At 41.1% G+C, this 19,324-nt stretch overlaps 1 protein-coding gene across 6 annotated transcripts; it reads left to right on the forward strand.

Moving 5' to 3' along the window:
- Positions 1-696: 696 nt before the first annotated feature.
- Positions 697-12,733, forward strand: gata5 (GATA binding protein 5). 6 transcript variants are annotated; one of them, XM_034228949.1, is made up of 7 exons: positions 697-1,000; positions 1,539-2,200; positions 4,084-4,253; positions 7,318-7,446; positions 8,233-8,317; positions 9,253-9,332; positions 11,746-12,733. In XM_034228949.1, the coding sequence occupies exons 2-7, from the start codon at positions 1,681-1,683 to the stop codon at positions 11,863-11,865; spliced, it is 1,104 nt and encodes a 367-aa protein (XP_034084840.1). In that variant the 5' UTR covers positions 697-1,000; positions 1,539-1,680; the 3' UTR covers positions 11,866-12,733. The 6 variants fall into 6 exon arrangements, with proteins under 6 accessions (XP_034084840.1, XP_034084837.1, XP_034084836.1 ...); XM_034228946.1 differs by having other exon boundaries at positions 698-1,084; positions 9,205-9,332; XM_034228945.1 differs by having other exon boundaries at positions 698-1,000; positions 1,544-2,200; positions 9,205-9,332.
- The last annotated feature ends 6,591 nt before the right edge of the window (positions 12,734-19,324 follow it).

Here is a 19,324-nt window from a genome sequence, read left to right on the forward strand (position 1 = left end):
GATTTCAAAGGCATAAAAGCCTTTCTCTATGAGTCATTCTGATGCATAATATGTATTGTAAATACATTTAAAATGAGCCTCCTGCAGGTTGTTGGGGTTCATCCTTCACGTTGTGCCTGGATGTATGTTGTGTCCTCCTTCAGAAGGAAAACACCTCCACCAAGCCCTCTCCTCTGGCTGCAGTTTGTTCAGGGACTCCCTCTCTATGATCATGAACACTTTGCACATACTGTACATATTGCAGCCTATACCACAGGATATATAGTACTTTTCATTTCATACACACTTTTATAATGTGTATAGTAGCCTACACTATGTTTATATGTTCAGTAGATTGGTATATTAGAGAGTATTCAATTGTATTCTGTATAATGTTTAGATACTCCTCTGCATATAGGTATTTTTTAAGGAGAATATGTATATATTGTTTTTTAAAGTAATGTTGTAATTCTTGCAGATTGACTGTCCATAATGCTGCTCTGACAAAATCATTTCCCAACTTCATAAAGTATCTACTATCTAAAACACAATAACAATCACGAAATGTCGCAGGTGCAAATAAAGTCGCTACTTTAGCACCCCTCAACCCTAAGATGTGGGCCCTCTCCTCCCAGCCAGGGGACCTCCCCCTCCCCCTCCCTGTCGCCCTCCCTCCCTCTTTCCCACCAAAAGGCCTACCTCGGAGCAGCCGAGCGCGTCACGTGTTTTTGTCCGGTACAAATCTTCCAGTAGGGGAGCGAATAGGAGCACACCCATACCAGCAATTATCAGCGGCAGTAACTATCTCCAGATACAGCTGCAGGAAGAGAAACTCCGCAGTCCTCCTGGAACAAAAACACCACTTTGGTTTCTTTTGGTGCGCGCAGCTTTTACGCGTAAAACGAGATCTTTGGAGAGAGTCCTCGCGCTGCCTGGTACGTGTCTCTGTGTGGAGGGAATACGTTTTATGCGCTGTGGTACAGAGGACCGGACTGCTTTATCGCACGCCCGTCCTTATCTGGTGAGATAATACACTGAGAGCCCTTGGAAATAAATGCTGTTCCTCATCAGCACGCGCTATTATCAGCCCTGTATGTGATTTGAGGTACTATTGATAGAAAATATATGTATGGCAGATATGGAACACAGCTCCATATCTGTTGTTTGATTTCCGTTATGGTTGTGATTGAATGAGGCAGTGATAGTGTCTCTATCTGCATGGACAGATATCAGGCCGTTAATGCCACTTTAATGTGTCACTGTGATAGAGATGAGATATGACTGATGGTGGATCATTGTTGACTTTTTTCCAGACATCTATTCTCACGAGCCAACCTTACTTTACCTCGCAAATGAACTATTTTCGATTTTATAACTTGCTTATACACTGTGAAATGTATGTGGAAACGGATTACCACCATATATTTAACTGAAGTGTATATAGAGTAGGCCTATGAATGATTACAAATGATAACTTATTTTAAAAATCAGATGCCGTTGAACTTTTTGAAGTAATTTCTTCATATCACACGTTTAATAAATCTTTTTTTTCTCCATAGGACAGAATTCTCCAGAATTTAAATTAGTTGTTAAAAAAGGCCCAGATTAATAATCCTGCAGCAGGAGGAAGAGGCTCGCCTCCACAGGACTGGTCCCAGCCTAACAAATTAAAACTACAGTTTACGCCACAAAGTTGTGAAAATGTATCAGAGCCTGGCCTTGTCCAACCAGTCCCCTTACGCACACGACACCGGGAACTACATGCACCCCTCCGCCAGCTCCCCGGTCTACGTGCCCACCAGCAGGGTCCCGGCCATGCTGCCCACCCTGCCCTACCTGCAGACCTGCGACTCGGCCCACCAGTCCCACGGCCTCGGCGGGCACCACGGCTGGCCCCAGAGCGCCGCGGACTGCTCCTCCTTTACGCCCAGCAGCCCTCACCCTGCCCCGCACGGCTTCTCGTACTCGCACAGCCCGCCGGTCAGCAGCAGCACGGGGCGGGAGGCCAGCTATCAGAGCCCGCTGGTGCTCGGGAACGGCTCCCGGGCGGAGCAGTATGGGGGCGCGCTGGTACGCTCGGTCGGAGGATCCTACTCCAGCCCGTACGCGTACATGAGCCCTGAGATGGCGACGTCCTCCTGGACACCAGGACACTTCGAGAGCGGGATGATCAGTCTGCAGGGCCGGCATGGAGGCCTGTCCGGGAGGAGGACCAGTCTGGGTAAGAAAGACCCCAAAACTGATTTCTACATCGAACATAAAGATACGTTTATTTCTTGAAGTCAAACTTTAAAATTAATATTTTAAATGAGAAGCGCATTTAAACTAACCAAAGGTCTAAGACAAACGTAGAGTCTTTTTTAATTACTGAACATATTATTTGTATACTCACTAGTTGTATTTGTAACTCTTACAATATAAATGTTTATATTTAAATTCGAATTAAAACTATTTAAAAAGTGCAGAATCAAATTTAGAAAAGTTAATGTTTGTATGGCCCCACCTGTAGGCTTTTTCATTTGATTGCTATAAATCACTCAAAGTTAAGAATATGTTCGTTCATATTTCATCATTCATTAAAGCTGCTACATTTAAAAGTGTAGCAAATGTCCATTATTATTTATTATACAATGGACAGTATTTGCTTTCGATTTTTTAGAAGTTGCCCCCCTGCCTGGGTCAGTTCAGTTGGTTCGTGTATCAGGCCTACATTATGAGGCGGCTGGATATTTATTAGAGCAGATCTGCAGGTCTGTGACAGGACCTGCAGATCGAACCAAAGTCTCCCAAACAATCCTCCTCATTCACACAATACACGTTCCTCACAGAGAGAAGCTCTAAAAACAATCAATTAAAAAGGTTAATGTAATCCCGCGAACAGTGCACTGTTGTGATTACAGCAGTCCAATACACACACACACACACACACACACACACACACACACACACACACACACACACACACACACACACACACACACACACACACACACACACACACACACACACACACACACACACACACGCACACACACACACACAGTTCTCACCTGGATCTTTACCTGAGGCTGCTTTGAAGTATCTGATGGAAGCACACAGTCACACAGTGGCGGGCGGCAGTGCCAATAATAATGCATGTTAGGGACACTATTTATTATTAATGATTAATTAAGACACATGTGAAGTGAAATATTAGCAAATGAGTTGTTGTTAAGCAGAAGTGTGAAACAGGAAATGCTGAAGTGAATGAAGTATTTCAACTGTAACTGTGAGCCAAAGTCCTGCCCTGAACAGAGTCGTGTCATTAATGTTTATGGCATTATATATTATAAGCTCTTATTCACTGAGACAACTTCATGGTCATTTCAACATGAATTTGGCTGTGTGATAAGAACCAATCACAGAGCCTCCTCTCTTCTTCGTTCTCTGAATTGAGGGATAAGGAATATGGGAAATTAATGCCAGGAGTCCGTCGTGTGTCAGAGCTGTGATGGAGTGGGGGGGATCCTCCAAGCTGATAACACAGAACACCCCCTCTCCATCAGTCTGTCTCTCCATTCATCCATTCTGGGGGTTTGATGTCTCTTCATCACGGAGGGGATGGGGGGAGAGGGGTACATTCCTACTCATGGCTATTCATCATGCACTGGCGCGTAACCAGACCCCCCCCCTCCTCCTCCGCGCCTACGTTAGTTCTCGTAAACAGGAATTTGTTTCCAGATTATGAATTTATGTCTCCTCCTCAGCATGTTGTTATTAGAAGAACATATATATGTATTTTCTTCCACATAAACAAAGAAATTACACACGATAAGGCTCTCGTTGTATTTTATTTATACTGAATACAAAGAAAACATCAGTTTGCATGTAGCTGAGACGATAAATACAAAGTAGCCTACAACAACTATGTTTATAAGCAGATATATCGAATAACAATAGAAGGTTGATGATTCAGACTGCGCTGACTGGACAGAAGGTTGTGATGCAGCTTTAAAGAATAAAATAATCATATTTGCGCCAAATAAAGAATAAAAGGAGTTCTGATGTTAATGTGCTTTTAACACCGGCTACATCCTAACACCCAGTGTGTCTCTCCCCGGGCAGACCTGATCGACGACATGTGCACGGAGGGCCGGGAGTGTGTGAACTGCGGCTCGGTGTCCACCCCGCTGTGGCGCCGGGACGGGACCGGGCACTACCTATGCAACGCCTGCGGGCTGTACCACAAGATGAACGGGATCAACCGGCCGCTTATCAAACCGCAGAAACGACTGGTGAGACACACACACACACACACGCACGCACACACACACACACACACACACACACACACACACACACACACACACACACACACACACACACACACACACACACACACACACACACACACACACACACACACCAATACATCTGAACAGATTGATGACGATTTAAATTTAAATTGTAACTGTTCATTAGAATATAAATGCAAACATACTTAAACAATCATTAATAATAATTATCCTATTTTTTTACAGTGGCAATTTGCCACTCAGCTACAAGTTACTTTGGATTGTGATGTTCATTGAAACCAACACGTTCTCAACGTTTTCAACGTTCTCACGTCACATGTTGACGGTCAATCAGGGCCCCTCCCCGTCACGCTATTACGACCCCTTGAGAGTCAGTTTTCAACGGTCAGGGCGTCCCATTGACTTGCATAGAGCTCCCTGAACGTTGGTAATAGAGGAGTTGGGATCGCGGCGAAATGCTCTCCGCAGATCCATTCTCACAGCGTTTATCAACATTTTTCTTACTCAATATCAAGCCACACTTATTGTTTTTACTTCTTTATTTTAATTGAATAATGTAGGACTTGTCTTGCCGTCAGTTATGGGGAGAGTAGGGGCTCAGAATACTGAAATCTGTATTGTTTCATCGTTTTTTCCTTCTAATTTTGTATTCTTTTCTAAACCACACACTGTGTTTATTTATTTGTTTTTTTAATAAACACAAGTTGGAGTCCGTCAGGACCGACGGTCGGAGCAGCTAATTTGCTTTAGAGAATTTTACACCCGGAAGTAAGTATTCTCTCCGCTTCGCTTGACAAATCCCGTGATAGTCCTCAAGCTCTGTGATTGGATGTTTGAGTGTGCGCCCAGGGTTACGCCGAGCGTTGAACAGCACTTTGAAATGGGATGGAACCACGGCAGACTGTCCAAAACTGGATTTGAACGGGTTCTTTATTTATTAAATATTCAATACCTGACAAGGTCGGAGATGAAAAACTTGGGTCGCAGGTTCCTTAACAGTGCATTACAAGACATCTATCAATATGTGTGTATACCTAACTAGATTCGGGCACTTAGTTAGGATGCCACCTGGGCGCCTCCATAGGGAGGTGTTCCAGGCACGTCCAGCTGGGAAGAGACCAAGGGGTAGACCTAGGACCAGGTGGAGGGATTATATCTCTTCGCTGGCCTGGGAGCGCCTTGGGATCCCCCAGTCAGAGCTGGTTGATGTCGCCAGGGAAAAGAAAGTTTGGGGCTCTGCTGGAACTGCTACCCCCGCGACCCGACCACGGATAAGCGGGAGAAGATGGATGGATGGATACCTCCACCATGAAACTGTCATATTCTGCACATTTCTTATACTATCTACATACATCTTATAAGAGTATAATACATATGTATAATATCAGTTAAAATAAGTGCTTAAACATACAGTAGTTAACATTGTAGGAAAGCAATATATTAGTACTTTGTCAGGCTTAATATGTATACCCCCAAAGCTTTTTTCTTATTCAAAATAAGACCTTAACCTAAAGTATTCTTTAATCTTTAAATAAAGCCTTATTAGTTTGTCTGTCTGTGTCTCCTATTAATATCTAATAATAAAAATAATACATTTCAATAACGTGCTTTAACCACCAGGTGTCCCTTTCTATCAGCTGTGCACCTTTATGGTGTAAATACAGCCTATCTACCAATTGGATCAAATATAAAAGTCAGCCGAATTAGTGTTGATACTGCAAGGAGACGTATTGTGTGAAGAGAAATTGAAGATGTTGTTTAATTGCTGATATATTTATGATCCACGTCACGTTTTCAGTTTCGGCGGCAGTTGTTCCTGTTTGTCTAGAAGTCTTCTGATCAGGGCTCTATAAATAGAGAACTACGGCAGATATGTAATATTTAATGCAGCCGAACCGTGTATTACAATGCCGTTATGTGATGACCGCCAAAGAGAAAAGCAAGAACACTCGGAATGAAGTATTATTTTATTTTTTTAAATGTTGTCGGATTTCACATCAACAGGAAATCCGGTTAACTAAAATGTCCGTGCGGAACAATACCCCAACCCATAGATCCGTGGGTGAATAATGCAATCACCACATTACACACATCCCTTCACATTTTAATTTACATTAAAGTATTTTGTGAGGCCTTCTAAAATGTTTTTAAATATAATTAGGGTTGTAAAGTTTGTAAATTATTGCATTGCCTGGCAACTGAGGTTTATGAAATGGGAGAGCTGTGTGGTGTGTTTGCTGGGTGGGTGTCAAGGCCCCCCGCAGTATATTTCTCTCTGCAGCAGCTGTGAGTTGCCCAACATCTCGGCTGTTTTCCCTCTTTTATTTGTCCTGCAGCGACCTTGCCCTTGAGAGCCGCTTTTAGACGAGGCTTTCCAAAGCAACGTGACTGTTGTTGTGAGAAACCAAGCTGATATTCTCACCATAGAGAGTGGCGTACACAATATTCAAGCTGTCTTTAAAGGTTGCCCCACAAATGCATTATTTAAATGTTTGCATTTAGATTGGAACATGCATCATTGTTGCAGCAAACGCTTTCTGACATCCTGCAATTCATTGTCAAAACATTGTGGAAAACTGAACTTCCACACACTATAGATCATGGATACATAGAGTTGAGGGTTAGGATTGTGAGTCTATTTCTGACTCAAACAAATGAATTGGGTTTCAGCCAACCGAAGCGATCAGAATCAGAATGTATTAGTCCTACAGCGGGGACATTTACAGTGTTACAGCAAAAATGGCATAGCAGGAAAAAAAGGCATGCAATAATAGAAAAGAAAAGCACACATTAGTAATACAATAAAAAATAAAGTCAAAGAATTACCCAACCATGGGTAAAAAATGTGTAGCAGCAATTTAAAAGAACCAAGTGACATAAATAACATATCGTATTGAGACCTTATAAAAATGAGATGTTGGGAAATGTATAAAAATGAATGCTTTTAGTTAAAAATTACTATTGCAAAGTTAGTCTTTATATTGCACAATTATTGATTTGTGAATTATTGAAATGTCTTCCCCCCCCCCCCCCCCTCCTGCAGCAGACCACCTCTCGCCGGGCCGGGCTCTGCTGCACTAACTGCCACACCAGCACCACCACCTTGTGGAGGCGCAACGCTGACGGGGAGCCCGTGTGCAACGCCTGCGGCCTCTACATGAAGCTGCACGGGGTACGAACCTCCACAGAGTCCATATCTCTTTATGGTGCCTCCTGTGCAGAGCCAGGCTTTTCTCACACAGGTTTTAAATGCATTGGTTCTGTTGCAGCTTTATTATTGTTGTGTAATCTGGTCCAGTGCTGCAGTGAAAGAGCTCCACAAAGTAGCACAAGATAACACACTGCTCCATCAGAACCAGTGTGAGGGAAATGCTGCAGAAACTCAACTGGTTAACTGTCAGTCAGAGGGCCTTATGCTTTGTTATTTTGCAAGGAATATTGCAGTGACGCTCTTATTATCACATAGGTTTATATCGTAGTTTGCCCAACATAACTATCAAACACAACATGCAACAGAAGGAAGGTTCATCTTCCCCAAAACTAAATCAAATATGGAACAGAAAACAGTCATACAGAGAGCCATGCTCAGCTGGGGTTCATTGCCAAAGTACGTTTCCAAAGTCATGTTATCCTTAATGATGGTTATAATAGGAGGATAGTTTTGGTTCACTTAATACTCAACTGTTGATTGCATGAAATAATGAGCTGTTGACTGTGTGTGCGGATCCCAGGAAGAATAGCCAATGCTCATGCTGGATCCTAATATATAACGTTTACTCGTGTGTGAAACAGCTCCAAACCACAGCAAAAACAAAGCAGCCCATTATTTGCGCAGTGTAAAACCTCTCCAAGGGCATTGTGGTCATTGTTATCAGTGTGGGGGGGGGGCTGTGTGGGTTGTCATGACACCTCAGACTGTATCACTGGGAGCTAATGTGTGTTGATCTACTCCCATCAGGTGGCCAGACCTCTGGCCATGAAGAAAGAGAGCATTCAGACCAGGAAGCGCAAACCCAAAATGCCCAAGAATAAAACATCCACAGGTACGGCCTAATTTTTTTCATTTATTTAACGGCGACTGTGCATATTAATCAGTTAGCCAATAGGCTATTTTTCTTCTGTGGTCCCTGAAGTAAGGAAGGGGAGAATGGAGTGTAGTAGGTGGGGAAGATGGACAAAGGAATCTAAATACACAGTTTGATGTACTTTGACTTGTTAGGGTAAACTAAAATGTTAGTTTTAATCCTCCTGTTGTGTTAGTTTCTTCCCCCTTACTTTGGTGTTTCTGCTCAAATTTGACCAATCTGCTCTTACATAAAACATGTTTTTATTCAACACCTTTTCAAGCTGTAAACATTGTCTGACCGGGACTACCAGACAATGCCCGGCACTGTCAGGTGTTACAAAGTTGACTAAACCACTCAAAATGTAATGAAAGTGATTATCAGCAGTTTATGTTCAAATGCCTACTGTGGAGGATATCATAAGGCCTTGAGTCATCACATTTAATTCACAATAGTTATGACTGATGAGTGTAGTGATTTGGCCAATTTGACCTGAACACGACATTTGTCCAAATCAGGGTGAGGTTGATACTTTTGGTTTGTTTTCTATTTATTCTACTTCAATTTGTGCAGAAATTAAAGTGGACCAAACTAAAAATACTACATTTGCTAAAGGGTGTGTAAGAAAAAGTAAGGCCAGAGATGTATTTGTAGAAGTCTTTCCAAATGTTAAGATATTTGACTAAATGTTGGTTTGTGAAAACGCCCTAAAGCTGGTAAAAATGCTAATGATTGAAGGTCATCAAATAAATCACTATTATGTAATATATATATACTATAATACTGAAGGGTGTCTGATTACAGGCTCATAGTTGTGGGTTTATTTTCAATCTGAGAACTCATTTGACGGTCCTGTTTTTCTTTAGGCTGCACTAACTCTGACACCAGCTCCCCAAACTCCCTGTCCGTCTCAGAACACGCCTCCACCATCAAGAGCGAACCCAACATGGCCCCCTCACCCTACGCCGGACAGACCGTCACATCTGCCTCTCAGGTAAACCTCCTCTCCAAAAAAAGTAATTTTTGAAATTGTTGGAGGTGGAAAACAGCTCTAGCTGATCATTAGCACACTTGCTAGCTCAGTTGCTGTAGAGTAGTGTGCTGCAAGAACATGTCCTTAAACCCAGAAATGAGTCTTTTGTTTATGTGGCTTGAAATCCAAACTGTTGGTTAAATGCCTGCAATTCTGTCAGATGATGTTCTCACTGCATCAGTTTGATGCCCACAGGGCCTAGACTGTTGGTCAAAGGTCAGCGGCATCAAGACAGCTTTCTATTGGTCATTGGCACACAGTCGACCAAAGTAGAACTCTGATATCTTTACAAGTGGATCCACTGATCCTCTAGTCTAATCCATTGGAATGAATTTATTTTTGCAGTTTAATGTTAGGTTTTAAATGCTGATGTGAACAGGCCTTATCTCAAGATAACCATGATGGGTTATTTTCTACACGTGAGTGAGCTCCCTCAAGAGAAACAGAAGACATAGTTCAGTGTTTTCCCAGACTTTGTTGTCCCCTACATGAGACTTTTAAGGGTAGTCCCCTCCCTTCCCTATTTAAAATAACCTTTTTTTATTTATAAGTTACCATCTCAAAGGCATCCATTGCTCTTTAAAATGCCACCTAAGGTGATAAGCAAATAATTGCAAGTCATTTTTGGATCTCACTTCCCAGAGAGTCCTGTGGGCCATAGGCGACACAAAAAAAAACCGAAGTAATTGTTTTTGGAACCAAAGAAGAAAGAATTAAAGTCTCTGCACACCTGGAATCACTATTACTCGAACCGAAAAGTCAAGCAAGAAACTTAGGTATAATTTTAGACTCTGACCTCAATTTTAACAGCCACATCAGGCCAATCAACAGATCAGCCTACTACCATCTAAAAAATATCTCGCGTATTAAAGACCTTATGTCCAAGCAGGACCTTGAAAAACTTGTCCATGCATTTGTTTTTAGCAAGCTTGACTACTGCAACAGCATCTTCACAGGCCTCACAAAAAAATCACTTCGTAAACTCCAACTAATTCAAAATGCTGCTGCCAGAGTGTTAACACGGACAAAAAAAACAGATCACATCACTCCAGTGCTGAGATCGCTGCATTGGCTTCCAGTGAGTGATAGAATTGATTTTAAGATTGTATTGCACACATATAAAGCACTAAACGGGCTAGGACCCAAATATATCAAGGACCTCCTTCAGCGGTACGAACCCAGCAGACCCCTCAGGTCTTCAGGCGCAGGCCGGCTCACTGTTCCATTTGTGAGATCAAAGCGTGGGAAAGCAGCCTTCTGCATCTATGCTCCTAATGCATGGAACAAACTCACAGAACATCTGAGAATGGCTAGCACTTTAGAATCATTTAAATCAGGTCTAAAAACATTTCTTTTTAATATGGCTTTTCAAATTTAAATGTTCTAATTTTTGAACTGTTAAACATGGTTTTCTTTCTTTTAATTAATTATTTTGTGTGTTTTGTATTTCTTCTCAATGTATTGTGTTTGCTCTGTTTGATCCTGTAAAGCACTTTGAATTGCATTACTGTATGAATTGTGCTATACAAATAAATTGCCTTGCCTTGCCTTGCCTTGCCTATTGTCTCAGGTCATTCGGCCATAGTGATTTAGGGACACTTGTTCAAATGGACTAATCCAAGAAAAAGCTTTAACTCAGTGTCAATGATTATGTGTGCTTTGTTTAAAGCATAGTTAATAAAATAAGCATGTGCATGTGAGGGCGAAACCCATTACGGCTTTTCTTAAAACAGGAAGTAACATGCATATCTTTAACATGCCTGATTACATTTTAAATTATGATAAGCTACTAATGGGGAGAAAATAGCACTATGTTGAATACAATAAATGAAATCAAATGATTAGCTTCTAGATTATGGACATAGATATGGATATTTATAATCACATGCACTTTCATCATTTAGGCTGCTTCAAGGTTGATGACGGCAAATAAGGTCAAAGACAAATCAAAATCATACAATGCAAAAACCTTTTTGACATCAATTCGTTTTTTAATCAATTCAATTCAAATTGCTTTATTGGCATGACCATAATGACATATAGTATTGCCAAAGCTTTATACAATTACGATATCTATACATTAAATATACATAAAAGATGAACTAGAAAATGTATTTTTTTAAAACAAAGACCAATAGAAAAAGTTAAGATGAGTCATTGATTATTGTGCAGGATAATGCTGATAATAAACAAATATAATACATCATAAGAAAATAATAATAATAAAGAATAGAATATGTGTGACCTGTGTAGATCCAGCCAGTCAGTCTGTTGTGGTAGGAGGAGACAAACCGTCCTGAGAGACTGCAGCTTCCTTTCTTTTCCCCATTTTCTTAATGTCATGTTCTGATAAATGTCTCTTTTCTCCCCGCAGGTAGCTTCTCAGTTAAACAGCACAGGATCAGGACATGTGGACATTAAATACGAGGACTACCCCTTTACCCCGGTCTCCATGGCCCCTCAGAACTCCTGGTGCGCTCTGTCCCAAGCATGAGGCCCCCCGCACTGACCCATCCTGAACTGCTCCCATCCTGAACGGTTCCTCTGGAGCTGAGGAGGAACTGTTGGATGAACATCACGTCGGGGCTGAAGCAGAACCTGGTGGATGAGTTCAGGACTGGAGAACCTTGACCTGAACTGATCATACAAACTGTAACACTGGCTCTGTAACTGACCGTTACCTGGACCATGCTTTAGCTTCACAACGACACAGAATTGTTTTACCACAGGATGACTGAAAACGATACGCAGCTCATCCCGAGCAATGAAGATGAACCAAGTCTCAACGCTGACCCTTTCTCCTGAAGTCACACCCAACAAACAACAAGAACTACCTATTCCTAAAAGAAATCTCCATTGTTGGAGATACAAATACATTTATATATGCACAGACAATCATGTGGAATGTAAAGAGACAAGGCTTTTTAAAGCTGATAACTGATTTTCATTAAGATGTTGTTGCTGGTAGATATTCTCCTCACGGCTTTCTGGGGTGTTTTCAAGAACCTAGTGATGTTATGGTCATCACAGAAAAGAGACAGAAAATACCTTTTTATGGCTGTTGAACATGTCTCATTAAAAGCGGTAGATGATTAACTTTTATAGGCACATTATTTATGTTGAGATAAGGGCAGTTAAAAGTTGTGGCTGACACTAAAAGCAGCCAGTGATAGAGCTCACTGTTGTAGAACGGCTTGTGTGAGGGATTTTAAAATACAAACTGCATCGTGTGATTCAATTGAAAATCAGAACGGTCATTTTGATTCGGACAAAATGAATGCATATCAGAAGTGTATCATTTTACTGCTTTAATATTTGAAATGAATGAAAGTGCAATGACAATTAAAGGCACGGCAAAAAGAGTGTGAAATTATTCTTAACATAATAATCTAATTTTATTGTCTGTATTTTGTTAATATGTAAGGGAATTGTATTATTATATAATGTTGTAAAGTATCCTCTCGTCCCCTCTCCTTTTTCAATGCTCTTTGAATTTCTTCAGGTAATAAACTGATTAATATTTTATTGACTTGAAGATTTGTTTGGCTTTTGAGTGATCTAAAAATATATGAAGTGTGCTGCTTCATTGAGATTTAGATGTGTATGTCATAGATAGGTGTTCCTCAGACTGACCATCACATCAACACAACCCACATGTTCCAATGAATGGTTTATAAACTTGAAACCAAGGAATAGAATAATATCAACACAATTCAATAATATTCAATTAGGTGAGTTGAAAGCAATAATATTAAATTTAGTATTTTTTATTTAAAACCTAATATTATTGCTTTCAACTAACTTATACAATTATGTGTAATCCGTTGACATGATACATTTATTTAAGTCAACATTTCAGTTCTTTTTCAGTGTACTTTGACCTAGCTTTTTAACTGTGTATACAATATTTCTTAGTTATCTCAACCAAGTCTGTATCCATTACTAAGCTAACTATCAAGGGCTTCACCTTTGCTAATACCTTTTTAGCTAAAATGTCCAACCCTTTATCACTTTATCTAACTTAAAATAATACACTTTTTCCTCTGTTTATATACATTTTACATATTGAACATCAACACTGTATACATTATTTTTATTTAATTAAAACTAAATGTAGTTCAAAACTTGAATTAATTGTTCCAACTCTTTACTGGTACACTCCTATTACTGTAAGCTTTCTTTTTCAACCATTAGTTTAACTATTTCATCCATTGTATATAAGATGCATATACATTTAGCAAAGGTATATTTCCCTATGCTCCAATGCACAGTCAGATATGTGTATGTATGTGTGTGTGTGTGTGTGTGTGTGTGGTGTGTGTGTGTGTGTGTGTGTGTGTGTGTGTGTGTGTGTGTGTGTGTGTGTGTGTGTGTGTGTGTGTGTGTGTGTGTGTGTGTGTGTCTGTGTGTCTGTGTGTCTGTGTGTCTGTGTGTGTCTGTGTGTGTAGTGTGTGTGTACAAGGAGGGTGTTTTCCTCCTGGTTGCTTAAGCCCGTAGAGCCGACCAAAGGTTGAGTTCCAGCTCTGCTTTATTGCAGCCGGGTTTGAATTGAACGCAGCGTGGATGAAAATACTGATCCGTCAGCAACTACACTGCAGCTTTACTGCCGCTATGGCGACATCCCGGCGCCGCGGCACCACCACCACTGCCCAGCTTTATGACTGTTGGCCAAGATGTTGCTGTGTTATCTGTTGCTGGGAGAGGCTGTAGCAGGGCCATGTGAGGATGCACACAGCCATTCCCCTCTGACATGGATAAGAGTAATGTAGTGAAGCTGAGAATTCTCCGGGGAAATAATCTATTCCCCTGATCGACTTCATCAAGACTTAGCCCCTATAATAAGGAAATAAATTGAAATCCCTTGGCAAATATTTTTAAGAGAGTGGGAGAAGGCCCTGAGTTCGGGATGTATTGACGTTTATTGGTGATTTGGATGGATGCTGTTGCAGAAGTGGAGTCTGACAGTGATGAGGGCATGAGTGACATACAGTCATGTAGTTGGTAAAAGATAAGGTCATACAAATAAGTGTAAGTTAATGCTATAAAACTGCTACTGGTTTATGAACAGAAAATGAATGAATGGTATCACAAACAATGTTTTTTTGAAGTGTTCCAAACACACACGTTAAGCCACAACTCACCAAGTTACTTTAAAAGATTTCTATAAATATGATCAAAACATAATGCATTATTCCTATAAAGACAAATTCTGTATGAATACAACCAAGTTATAGTTTTTCACACTTTTATACTGCATACAAGGAAGCAAGCTATTATTCAAGAGATCTGCAAAAAATACAAGTTTGAATCTAGCCTAAGTCAAGGGAACAGTCCAAAAAAGACATGAGTAATGTTTGACAGGGCCTTGTTTTGTGTATTTATTAGTGGTGTCAATCAATTTCACAATGTTATTGCGTTAATTACAATAACCTGTGTGTCTTGGCTCTCTCAGTGCTCTCCTGATCGATGGGAGCTGGCTTCACGTGTCTCTGTCAAACCAGGAGGCATTAATGGCTGGAGCTTCTCCAGAATGAAGATGCTTTCTTCTGATTGGTAATTCTCCAGGATGGCACACATTGCAGGCTTGACTCTTATTGGTTGAAAAGCAAACAGGATCTCAGGAGGTTTGGAAGTTGAACCAACTCAACACTCAACACTGCAAAACTACAATTGAACTCATTTAGGTGAAAAGTGGTAAGAGGGCCTGAAATAAGGAGTGACCGTGCAGCCATGAATTTACAGCCTCTTCCTGTGCAGTTCCTGCTATACACATGTGATTTACTATTGTTAGGTGAAGTATGCTATAAATTCATTTTAAATGACAGTTTTTAGTGACAAAGAAACCTTGGATTTGATTTAAACCTGGAAACATCAAGGCCGGGTCGAGGCCATGATCACTGACGCCTCACTGTGACAGGGTTTGAGTTTGGTGTGTCAGAACCCCCCAGTCCTGACCCGTCCTTTAGTAGAGAGGTGTCTTTTTTATTGTTGGTAAGTGTGTGTGTGTTTTTGTTAGAGAAAGAGAGATTTAGCTCCTGAGGGCTCCACATTTCCCCTTCCTTCATGTTCTCAGCAGCATTCTGTTTTCCTGGATGGCTCGGCGACAGCTCAATGTGAGTGCACAGTGTGTGTGTGTGTGTGTGTGTGTGTGTGTGTGTGGTCTAGCATTACTATACTTGTGGGGACCTACATATGTTTACACAGTCACATGTGGGGACTGGCTTCCCTTATGGGGACAAATTGGAGGTCCCCATGAGGGGAATCATTCATTTTAGGGTGAAGACTTGGTTAGGTTTAGGATTAGGGTTAGGGTTAGGGTTAGGGTAAGGGTAAGATTAAGGTTAAGGGTTAGGGTTAGGCATGTGTTGGTTAAGGTTAGGATAAGTCTCCAGGACATGCATGTAAGTCAATGTAATGTCCCCTGAAGTGATGTATACATGGTATGTGTGTGTGTGTGTGTGTGTGTGTGTGTGTGTGTGTGTGTGTGCGTGTGTGTGTGTGTGTGTGTGTGTGTGTGTGTGTGTGTGTGTGTGTGTGTGTGTGTGTGTAGTGTTACAACTCAATTACTGGACAGACATGTGAGGAAGGGCCACAGTCCAGCAATAATATGAGCGGCTGATAGTGAGAAATGGCTTTTTTCTTCTTTGTCCTCGGCTGCAGACGGTCTTTCCCAGGGTTCACTGCTCCATTCATATACTGCCTCCATCCCAACAGGATACTCTGGTCCTGTTGTGTGTGTGTGTGTGTGTGTGTGTGTGTGTGTGTGTGTGTGTGTGTGTGTGTGTGTGTGTGTGTGTGTGTGTGTGTGTGTGTGTGTGTGTGTGTGTGTGTGTGTGTGTGTGTGTGTGTGTCTGAGAGTGAGTGTATGGGATGATGGAAAGTAGCACACACATTTATTCAACTAATTTCAGCCATTAAATCAAAAACTTCCGCCAGCTGTCTGCTCAGTGATTTTCCCTGAGGTCCTATTCTTCACTGTATGTGACAGGAACAAAATGGTGTGTGTGTGTGTGTGTGTGTGTGTGTGTGTGTGTGTGTGTGTGTGTGTGTGTGTGTGTGTGTGTGTGTGTGTGTGTGTGTGTGTGTGTGTGTGTGTGTGTGTGTGTGTGTGTTACATATACTGCATATTAGAGTTATTTTTCCTTGCCAAAGCCTGACGTTATTCTTCGGGATGTGTGTTTCATATATCTGATCACTGACTGTGTTTTCTCTGTGCTTCAGGGCAACACAGATACAACACAAACAGTCTCAGGAGGCCTATCAATCAAACCTGGTGATCCTGCAGAACAGCTAGACTGCAGTGCTTCTCAAACTTTTTTCAGTAATGTACCCCCTTTGAAACATTTTCTCAGCCAAGTACCCCCTGACCGACCCCGAACATTTTTGATCGAAAAAGCCTATATAAATAATTACAATATAGTGATGTTCAATTCTGTTAGGAGGTAATCAGGTGTATTGGTTTCATAATATCCCTGAGCAGTATTGGTGGACAAATTATTCAGATCCTTTAATTTCTGTTGTGTTTTTTCTACACGGACCCTCACTATTGCGGTAAGCGTGATGTAACTTCCGGTTGTTGTTGTTGTCACCTCCGGGTATCCTGTGTGCCTGTTCTGCTCCTGATAGCTTATATTATCTTAACTTAAATCGATCGTTTAAAACTCTTGTTCACGGCAACTGCCTGACGTTGTAATCACACATTACTACAGCTTAAGCAATGACAACTCTCCTTCTCTTAGCGACTGTAACTCCACAGTTGCCTACACTCTTTTCGGGTTTGCTAACGGTAGCTACTTTAGCTTGATAGCTAGCCATGGCTCTTTCCCCACCCTCCGTTGCTATTTCCTGCTCTGTCTCATGTTTGGTTACTTCCCTACCTCCTTTACTGGTACCGATACATGTGTTAAATGTAGTATAGTTGTTAGGTTGGAGGCGGGAATCATAGCCATAGAAGCCCGGCTCCGCATTTTAGAAAGTAACTCAGCTACAGTAAAGCCCATGTTAGCCGGTGCGGACCGGCAAAAGGTAGCTCCTATTAGCCGTCCCCCGGCAACTCCCGAGCAGCAGGGAGACAGGGTGAATGTTCAGAAGGGGCATAAAGCAAGACTCGCAGGTCCCCACCAACCCGTTCACGTATCTAACAGATATTCCCCACTCAGCGAGACACCCGCTGAGAAGCCAACTCTGGTTATTGGTAGCTCTATTATCAACACTCCCTGGTCGGCCTATGTTGACGTTATGTCAAGTCCCCTGTGTCGGCTTTTTCCAACGCAAGGGGGGGGGGCCCTTAGCGTACATTTTCAACTTTCCAGGATGTCCATAGGCTTCTATATAGCTCCCTAAATGTATGTTGTAGACAGTTCACCCAAGGATCTATGGGTTGGGGTATTGTTCCGCACGGACATTTTAGTTAACCGGACTTCCTGTTGATGTGAAATACGAAAAAAACATTTTAAATAAAATGATACTTTATTCCGAGTGTGCTTGCTTTTCTCTTTGAAAGTCATCACATAACGGCATTGTAATACACGGTTCGGCTGCATTAAATATTACATATCTGCCGTAGTTCTTTATTTATAGAGCCCTGCTGAGAAGACTTCTAGACAAACAGGAACAACTACCGCAGAAACTGAATATGTGACGTGGATCATAAATATATCAGCAATTAAACAAAATCTTCAATTTCTCTTCACACAATACGTCTCCTTGCAGTATCAACACTAATTCGGCTGACTTTTATATTTGATCCAATTGGTAGATAGGCTGTATTTACACCATAATGGTGCACAGCTGATAGAAAGGGACACCTGGTGGTTAAAGCACGTTATTGAAATGTATTATTTTTATTATTAGATATTAATAGGAGACACAGACAGACAAACTAATAAGGCTTTATTTAAACATTAAAGAATAATTTAGGTTAAGGTCTTATTTTGAATAAGAAAAAAGCTTTGGGGGTATAAATAATAAGCCTAACAAAGTACTAATATATTGCTTTCCTCCAATGTTAACTACTGTATGTTTAAGCACTTATTTTAACTGATATTATACATATGTATTATACTCTTATAAGATGTATGTAGATAGTATAAGAAATGTGCAGAATATGACAGTTTAATGGTGGAGGTATACACACATATTGATAGATGTCTTGTAATGCACTGTTGAGGAACCTGCGACCCAAGTTGTTCATCTCCGACACAGAATTTGTGTGATTATACTAAATGATTTACAAATAAACACCACTGCATATTTACAACTGTTGTCGTCAGTTATGGGGAGAGAAGGGGCTCAGAAAACTGAAATCTGTATTGTTTCATAGTGTTTTCCTTCTAATTTTGTATTATTTTCTAAACCACACACTGTTATTTACTCAACAATAACACATAATTATCCTTGTGTTTATTTATTTGTTTGATTAATAAACACAAGTTGGAGTCTGTCAGGACCGAGGGTCGGAGCAGCTCATAGTAGTTACTTTAGAGAATTTTACACCCGGAAGTAAGTATTCTCTCCGCTTCGCTTGACAAACCCTGTGATAGTCCTCAAGCTCTGTGATTGGAGAGTGTGATCCAAGGGTTACGCCGAGCGTCGAACAGCACTTGAAATGGGATGGAACCACGGCAGACTGTCCAAAACTGGATTTGAACGGGTCCACCCCGTCCCCCCCTCCCCCACCCCGTCCCCAGAACTACACATGCTGGCTATTGTGTGTTTCGCAACATGTTCTCTATCTATGGCACGTCTCTACTGGAAATTGTAGTTTTAAAAGACATTTTCGTATTTCCCTTAATAAGAAGTTGCCAGTATTAAACTGTGTACATCCCTGGAGGTTTAGGGGATAGAAAACACTCACATTTAAAACTAAATGTGAGTAATTTAAATTAAATAATTAATAAATGGGTGAAAATTGCTTGTGCCCATAATGGGCAGCATTAATATATATACCCACA

This window comes from Gymnodraco acuticeps, unplaced genomic scaffold, assembly GCF_902827175.1.
Source record: "Gymnodraco acuticeps unplaced genomic scaffold, fGymAcu1.1, whole genome shotgun sequence".
NCBI lineage: Eukaryota > Metazoa > Chordata > Actinopteri > Perciformes > Bathydraconidae > Gymnodraco > Gymnodraco acuticeps.